The 8,901-nt window shown below is 46.4% G+C and overlaps 1 protein-coding gene across 1 annotated transcript in view; it reads left to right on the top strand.

The window, feature by feature from the left end:
- Positions 1–6,766: 6,766 nt before the first annotated feature.
- PRKAB1 (protein kinase AMP-activated non-catalytic subunit beta 1) overlaps positions 6,767–8,901 on the top strand; it is a 9,902-nt gene continuing 7,767 nt past the window's right edge. Inside the window, exon 1 of the mRNA XM_029922486.1 lies at positions 6,767–7,236. Within this exon, the coding sequence (XP_029778346.1) occupies positions 7,078–7,236 (159 nt within the window). The 5' untranslated portion in view covers positions 6,767–7,077. The remainder of the gene's footprint in view (positions 7,237–8,901) is intronic.

Raw genomic sequence — 8,901 nt, 5'->3', positions numbered from 1 at the left:
CTTCCCTGATTAGCTCACATGCCCTTCTAGCTTTTGTCACAGATGACTGTTGAATGATTGTATGATTAATGTCCATCTTCTCTCAGAGGATCAGAAGCACTCTCCGCACAGAGCCTGGGCCAGATTTTACCCATCATTCTATGCCCAGCACCCACCGCAGTGCCTGGCAGATAGTGTGTGTGACACATAATTATTGATAAAGAAATGAGTTCATGAAGTTAGAAAACTGAAGGCCTCTAAAATATTAAATGTTAACTAGAACAGGTGTGTCGTGGACCGGTTAGGCTCTGATGGGCTGCAGGGGAGGTCTGGACTGGCAGGGTCAGCCAGGATACATTAAACACCTCTAACCTTCGTCCTAGGGCTAGCCCTGTTGAAATTCGTGGAACATATAATTAATCATTTTAAAGCGCACAATTCAGTGGAATTTAGTACAGTCGTGGTGTCCTGTAACCACCAACCATATTAAGTCCTAAAACACCTCCATCCCCCCAAAAGAAAACCCAATAACCATTAAGCAGACATTCCCTCTTACCCCAGCCCCTGGCAACCACCAATCCACCTTCCATTTCTACGGAAATCTCTACGAAGGGAGTCCTACAATATGTGGCCTTTCTCGGCTTAGCGGAAAGTTTTCAAGGTTCCTCCATTGTTAACAGTGGGTCAACAGCAAAAGCCTCAAGGCATTTATTTACAACCTTCCCCAACCACTCCCCCTTAGAGTGCAACTACCAAATCCAAGGCGACTCTCACAGAAGCTGCACCTGCTGCCCTGAGTCCCCAGGAAGGCCCTCCAAGGCCCTCCGCAGCCCGGGGGCCATGATCCCAGGACAGGGCACCGCTGGAGCCTCCTGGCGCGCAGGCGCAGGCGGGAGGCTGGGCTGAAGCCCAGAGGGCAGGGATGGTGCTGGAAAGAAGCTCAGGGGCTGCGCCAGATATGGTCCCAACCCCGCGGCCTCGCAAGGCCAAGCACTCTTGTGTCGCCACAGCTGCCGGATGTTCACGACTGGTGCCGCATCTCCAGGCAGATAGGGCAGCTGTACAGCGCGTCCCCAAGCCCACCAGGCCGTTGGACACCGCCAGCCCCCCAGCCAACCCCGCCAAAGCCGCCGCTCCTGTCCCAGCCCGCCTATTGGTGGATTAAAAAACGCAGGTCCAACTTATACCTGGATTTTCAACTGGAAGGGTCAGAGGGCGGGACTCCTAAGCCCAGTGGTTCAAGGGTCAATTGTAATTCTCCTTTTTATGCCTGGGTAATATTCCATTGTGTGGATTATACCACAATTTATCCACTCATACTTTGATGCACATTTGCATTAATTTTCACCTTTTGGCTATTGTGAACGGGGCTCTCCAAGCCTTTTTTATTTGTTTGTTTGTTTGTTTGTTTGTTTGTTTTAAAGCCTGCATAGTATGTCAGAGCATGACCACCGAAATAGTGTCCTGGCAGCCACAAACTTGTATAATTCAGCAAGCCCTTTTGCCTCCTCTGCGCTAACCTAAGAGGTTGAACCAGGATTTTTGTGCAAGCAATTTATTTGGAAGGTGATTCCAAATGTTTATTTAGGAGATGATCCTAAGAAGTGACAAAGGAAAGAGAGGAAGGAAGACAACAAGTTAAGTGTACTTTTATGATCACGTTAACTGTGTTGGGCAGAGATTGATTCAGTTCCACTGGGGACCTCTGTAGCAGACACTGTATGAGACATATACCCAGTGGGCAAAGGAGCTGCGGTATCTGTCCACTAACTCCGCTCTGTCACTGGTGAGGACTGCTCATGAACTATCACTCTGTGGCCCCTCTGGTCTGCCCCATGTGCATGTCAAGAATGCTCTAGAAGGCCCTCAGGTAGTCTCATGTGTGTACAGTAGGAAAGTTCGGGCAGACACAGAAGGGTGCACACAGATTGCAGAGGGGGTGCAGAGGTCATCAACAATGCGTGTTAGAGGGATTACCAAACTCATCCTCAGATCCCTAGGAGCTCACATTTCAGTGAGACAAATACAGATTTCTTTTTATTTTTTTCACCTTAGTTGCATCTTTGCACAAAAACGGCTTTAGTTTGTCAGTCATCTTCTTGGGAAGGGGAAGAGGTATACATCCTTTTCTCCTCCATTCCTTCACAACTTGATAGAGAGCAGATTTGGAGTGAACTTTGTTCAGGCAGATGTGTTATGGGGCGCCTGGGTGGCTTAGACGGCTAAGAGACCAACTTCGGCTGAGGTCATGATCTTGCCGTTTGTGGGTTCGAGCCCTGTGTTGGGCTCTGTGCTGACATCTCAGAGCCTGGAGCCTGCTTTGGATTCTGTGTCTCCCTCTCCCTCTTTCTCTTGCCTACTTGTGCTCTCTCTCTCTCTCTCTCTCTGTCTCTCAAAAAATGAATAAACAACAACAAAAAAGATGTGTTACCTCGAGCTGGGAACTTCTCCCCTTGAGGTTTCAGTTGACTCTGTAAGGGAAGTTGTTTTTTTTTTAATTTTTAATTGAAAATAAAACAAAGATACAGGAAACCACACAAAAGAAATGTGTGGCTTAGAGTTATTATAAGGCAAATGTTTTTAATAACCACTACCCAGGTCAAGAAATAGAATTTCGTCAGATATATGACGAGTCACAAATGAGACTATTTGCCAATTAAAGTCTCTTCCCTGAAAGTCTACACTTATGAAATTTGCAATTCTGTATTTTTTAATCTAGTTTCTAAGATTCAGCCCTACCCCTAAATTCTATGATATTATAAAGTGTATATCAATCTTTATGTGAATCAGATAACATTACTCCCAGACCCAAACCTTCCTGCTGGAGTCCAGCTCCTGCAGGTCCAGGGTTCCCCCAAAGGATGATGGGGCAGGCTAAAGAGAGAGTGAGAGAGCCTTGCGTTTCATTCTGATCACCACACAGGCCCCCCTGCCCATCTGGCAGGCGTCTCTACCTTCTCTGGTTCTCAAGCTTTATTTATGGCAAAAGGTACAAGGACCAGAAAGAGCAGTAAATGATTTCCCATAGATAAGTTTTACAATTTTAGCCACAGGCACTCATGGTGTCATAGGTATTTTTACAAAACCTCAGGTCTAGCCTCAAGGAAGTGACCTTTAACCAAGCGACCTTTAACCAAGAGGCAAACAGCATTGTTTAGTAAAGGTCAGTTTTTTATGAGTAAGGGTCATTAGGCTGTTTATAACGCTAAGAGAAAGTTCCCAGAAAAACAGGTTCTCAGGAGATATAATGCTTGCTCTCATAGTCCCGAAGATGACTGATACATTTTATCATTTTATCGCAGTAGTGACTATCACAAAGGCATTCAGGCCCAGAAGGTATTCAGTTATCAGTATTGCTTAAGGGAAAATTATGTGTTGCATTAGGGTGTATCTAGTTTACCTATCTTTTCCCTGACCAGGTGCAATCACGCCTCAAGGACAGGGCGGGGGGGGGGGGGGGGGGGGGGGGGGGGGGGGGGGGGGGTCAGGCTGCTCCTGACACTAATCAGCAAAGCGTTTTGAGGTTTGGTGCCCACGCAGAAACGAAAGTTTCAAGAGGATAGATTTTGGGAGCTATCTGGGGGCAAGAGACCGAGCAAACTTGCCGTACCCTCACCAGGAATTTTCACTCTAAGGGTGAGTTCAGATAGCTCCCAACACCCTCCCATGAATTCCCACTGACTTGGAATAAAATCCAGAAAGTTCCATTGTGACCACCAAGCCCCAAAAGGATCAAGCCTTTCCCCCTGCTTCCCAACACACTCCATCCATCATACAAATCAGCTCTATGTTTCTCCAGCATATAAAACGCATACCCGCCTCAGAGCCTTTGCACTTGCATTGTCCCTCTGCCGGAAATATTCTCCCTAACTCTTCTGTCATCTGACTCTTTCTTATCATTAAGGTCTCAATTGTCATGTCCTCAGCGAGGTCCTCCATGAAGGAGGTACCCCAGTCTCTCTCACACATAATTTCATTTGTTCCCTACATAGTAGTAATCACTCTGAAATTATCCAGCTTATGTATGTTTGCGTATTTGTTTAGGTATCTATCTGCCCTACATAAAGCCCTTCAGCTTTGCAAAAGGATTAACACTCCATTTCCGGTTATTCCTTTATCCACAGCACCCAAAACACAGCCTGGTATAAAATTGGCTCTCCACAAATATTTGTGGACCGAATACCATGGAATAAACTCATTTTTCTTCTGGGCCAGTGACTATCTCTCTGTCACAATGACAGTCGCATGTCAGTGGAGAGAGAACACGGGGCGGTCTACCGAGAAAAGATAGACCAGTCTGCCAACACCGTGGTACTTACTCGGCGAGGCAAATTTCAGAAGATCCGGTGGAAATCCACGTAGGCCAGCTAAAAGCAAGCTTACAACTCGATCTCAACAGCTCACACACACTGCAGTCTGTCTTAGATCAGGCTGCTATAAAAAAAAGAAAACAAAACACAGAATGAAAGCCTTAAACAACAGAAATTTACTTTCCCGGAGTTCTGGAAACTGGAAAGTCTAAGATCAAGCTTCTGGCAGGATTCGAGTTCTGGGGAGAGCTCTCTTCCTGGTTTGCAGATGGCTTCTCAGGGCCTTTCTTCTAAGTGTGCATGGAAAAAAAATGGGGAAGGGGAGGAGATCTGGGGCTCATGGCTTCACTGGGTTATCTTATCAGAGTCAGAGCGGAAGGAGCAGAAGTCTTCAAACGTTCTTCATGCATAACAGCACCTGCACAGCCAGATAAAAGGTCCACACCTCCGGTATTAATGAGCTCAACCTCCTCATGTCCATGGCCTCCTCATTGCCTGATGTGAGCAAGAAAGACAGCTCAAAGAATGCTTTCTGGGTTATCCTCAGTCCTGGCTTAAGTCCCTTCCCGGCCGGTAGAACCCTTTTGCCTACCTGAATTATTGCCTTTCTGTGAGTCTGTTTTCACCTTTACTTGGTGGATTCCTTTGCAGCTGGAATCATGGTCTACTTTTGTCTTATAACATTTGTTTTTAAATTACAAAAGCAACACATCCTCACAGGATAATACATTCAAACAATAAACAAAAAAGAGAAAGTCCCCTTTTGATCTGCTCCTGTTTCCAAACCCACCCCTCTCCCTAGATAGGACTACTATTAACAGTGTGTTGTATATATTTCCAGAACTTTCCATTCAGAAGAATAATGATGCCAATAAAAGTGCTAACGTTTGTTGAATGTTTACTGAGTCAGGTGCTATGCTAAGCACTTTCCGTGCATGTTCTCAATTAATTCACAAAACAAACCTTTTAGGTTGGTGTTATTTTATTTCCTGTTTCACAAAAGAGCAAACCAAGGTGGCAGTTACAAAGTGGTGAAGCCAGAATTTAAATCCCGGCAGGCAAACTTCAGGGCTCATGCTCTTAACCTTTATTGTTCTGCCACTTGCTTTGGGATTTGGAATGTTATAGACACTTTTTCATATTTACCCATAGAATTCTATTTCCTCCTTTTTTAAAGTTGCTCAATATCCTGTAAAATGAATTTTTAAAATTCATTTTGTCATTCTATTGACACGCCTTTTAGAATTTTGCAGTTTTTATTTCCTAATTTCGTCAAATCTAACATTCCGTTGATTGTAAGAAGCCCCCAGTTTCAGAGAGATTAAAATGTGAAATAAAACGTGGATCTTTTTAAAAAAAAATGTGCGTCTTAGAATTCATGTAATATGGCAGTAGAGACCCTGCTGTAAATGAACATGCTTCCATGTAATATGCATGTGTATATTTCCAGGTCCCTGGAAATAAAATTGTGCACTAAGATGAAGGTGCATTTTTTATTTTGATAGATACTACCATGTCCCCAGGAGACTATTTCTTAGTCATCTGTCTCCCATTTACTTAGCACAATGTCTGTCACTTTGTAGATATCAAATAAATGTTTGTTCAGTAGACAAAATGCATGACCTGGGCCAGCAAATGCAAAGCATTCTGAGGTACTCACATGTGAAACAAAAACAAAAAAGTCCCACCACCACCAAAAAACCATGACAGTGACTAATAGACTAGAATATTTTAGGACCACATGCGTATACACTTCTTGCTAAAGCACTGGCCACAGTAAGTGACAATCGTTAATAAATTAATTTTATGCAGATTGATGTGTCCAAAGTGATTATAAAATATCTTACAAAATTATCTATCAAAAAGCTGTGCAATTTTTTAAAAATACACTAAAAACTCCAGCATTGTATAACACCCAAGCCTACTAGTCTTGAGAAATTTCCTAATATCTTATGGTCTGTCACTTTCTCAAACACCTGCAAGACTACTTGCATCAGAATCACCTGGAGTGCATATTATTTAAAATGCAGACTCTACTCCCGAACTTAACTTCACAATGATAATTTCCAGGGAACAGGACCCGGGAATCTGCATTTTATTCAGGCAGTGTTTCTAAGGCACTCAAAAGCGTGTGAGCTAGAGAATTAACGGGCTTCAATAGGATGGGTCTCTTAATTAGATTAAGACTTAAAATGACCTCTTTGGCTGCCGAGTGCAGAATCAACTGGAAGTGGGTAAAGATCTCTAAAACAGCTAAGAGCATCACTCATTCCAGAGCAAGGACAGCGGCCCAGGCCGACCTCGCTCTGGCACGCCCCCTGCCGGCCTTCCGCAGTCTCGTCCTGTCTGGCCGCAGCAGCTGACTGCGACTGCGCGCCTCGAGGCCGGTGGCGGCCTCCTTTGGGTGTGGCGGCCGCTCCGATACAGACCGGAAGCGGAAATGAGGTCGAGTAAGCCTTCGGCGCTTTGCCCGCTGCCGCAGCCCCCACCCGCTTTCACGACCGACTCTCGGACGCGCCGGAAGCGGATGTTGCTAAGCGGCTGGGGAGTTGGGAAGGCGTCCGGCTTGTTTTTGGGCTTCTTGGGTAAAGCGGGCTTGTGAAACTCGCCAGCCCGTCTCGCACGACTCAAACCGCTTCCCGGCCCGGCACCCTCGCCCGAGCGGTGTGGTACTCGGGGCTCCGACTGTTCCCGGGTTCCTTGCGACCCGCGAGTTGCGGGAGTCCCCTGCCCGTTTGCCTGGAGTGAGGCCCCGTTCGGCTTCCCTGTGTCCCCGCAGACCCCCGCCATGGGCAACACGAGCAGCGAGCGGGCCGCGCTGGAGCGGCACGGCGGCCACAAGACGCCGCGAAGGGACAGCTCGGGGGGCGCCAAAGACGGAGACAGGCCCAAGATCCTGATGGACAGCCCCGAGGACGCCGACCTCTTCCACTCCGAGGAAATCAAGGTGAGGGGGTGGGTGAACCCGGCTCCCCTTGACTATTGTTGAGGGAAGGAACCCTCCATTAGATTCCCCGCCACATCCCCTCTGAAACCTCGTAAGCGGGAGAGAAGAGAGACTTAATTCTCTGCACTTAAAAGCCAGATGGCCCTGTAAGAGCCCTCTTCGCAGTCCAGGAACCTGTGTCTAATTACCGAAGAGAAAGTCACCCGAGGGAGGAGGAACTAACTTCGTTTAACATCATTAAGGAGAAAGCAGCTCTGGGACAGCGTTTCAAGTTCTTAATTAATTAAGATCGTTGAGCTAGCAGCGAGTGAGCCCCGGTCACAGCTTTCCCCTTAGGTATAATTAGTTTCACAGCTTTGAGAGATCTCTCCTCAGCTTAGGAGACGGGGCCCTTTCGTAGTAGCTGATTTTGCAGTTTATTGTCGATTTTGGAGATAACCCAGCACACGTGTGAGCTGAAAGCAGAGTTACTCGGCTGCCTGCAGTTGCCAGAGCTGTTTAGTTCTCCCGGAACTTGTCCCCGCGGCTGCTTTAGAGCAGACCCAGAAAGAAAGGAATTGGACTTCTGGAGGTCAGTAGGGGAGTCAAGTGTCCGTTTGGAAAGGAGGCAGCCAGCTGCTACTCACCTTATCTCCTCTGGTGTATGAATAGGACATGACATTTTAAACAGACCGAAGCACACATTTTTGCAGGCCACATGTGGACCTCCTAAGTGTAGTCTGCTTTCATTCATCAAACTTTGAAGATGAGCCTTGACTTCTGCTTCAGCCACAGCCCTGCTAATTACCTGGTGGGGCCTGAGGACACTTAGTGGTTCTGGCAGCTGAAAACTGTGTGGTCCAGCCTAAAAAAGGAAGAATGGATCTCGTAAGGAGGGTGCCACAGGGTAGGTTTAGGGAAAACGGTGTCTCCCGTAACAGCCCAGCACATTCTCTGTTAGGATCCAGTTGCACATTCATCATCATCGCCCGTTGGCCTAATTGCCTGGCAACTCAGTCCACCTTTACTCGTAGTTTTTCTCAGATGTTGGCCTAGGTGATCACATTATCATCTTCGGCCCTCCCTTGGATCCTGGCTTTGAGTCCAACTCTAAAGAGCCTGCTCTTCCTGGGCAGTTATGCCCCGTGATTTGCACTTGCTTTCTGAAACTGTTGCGTTCCCGAGGAGCTGTGTGCAAAGTGAATTTTGAAATCCTGGGTCTCCAAAGACGTGACATCCCTTCCCCTAGAAATCATCGTGGCCCAGGGACAGCTGTTTAAGACACCACAAAACCCAAACTCCTGTCTTCAGGAAGTAACCTGTTGTTCGGTTGCCGCTGCAAAGCTCCTACAAGAAATGTTTAGGGTATAGAGGATGTGAAGAATGATTCTAAATAGTGTCCATTATCATTTCCTGAGAAGTTACTGAAATGATGTAGCAGAGACACTGGATTGAATGCCCCAGACCCCTAAAAAAGTCACAGGTTATTTTAGTACATTAGTTCACCACCCTGGCTGTGGTTAGTTATCGCTTCCTCATTGGCAAGTGATTTTTCCAGTCTGCTATCCTTTAATCCTTAGATCTTGTCAGATCTTACAGAAGGCAGACATTATTTAAGATAAGCTCCAGTCAGTATTTGAAATAAAGATGTTAGAAACTTGCTCAGTGGCACCTTTTTTTTTTTTT

This window comes from Suricata suricatta, chromosome 14 (assembly GCF_006229205.1).
Source record: "Suricata suricatta isolate VVHF042 chromosome 14, meerkat_22Aug2017_6uvM2_HiC, whole genome shotgun sequence".
Taxonomy (NCBI): Eukaryota; Metazoa; Chordata; class Mammalia; order Carnivora; family Herpestidae; genus Suricata; species Suricata suricatta.
Note: the sequence above shows the minus strand (reverse complement) of the source record. Positions and strands in the feature narration are given on the sequence as shown.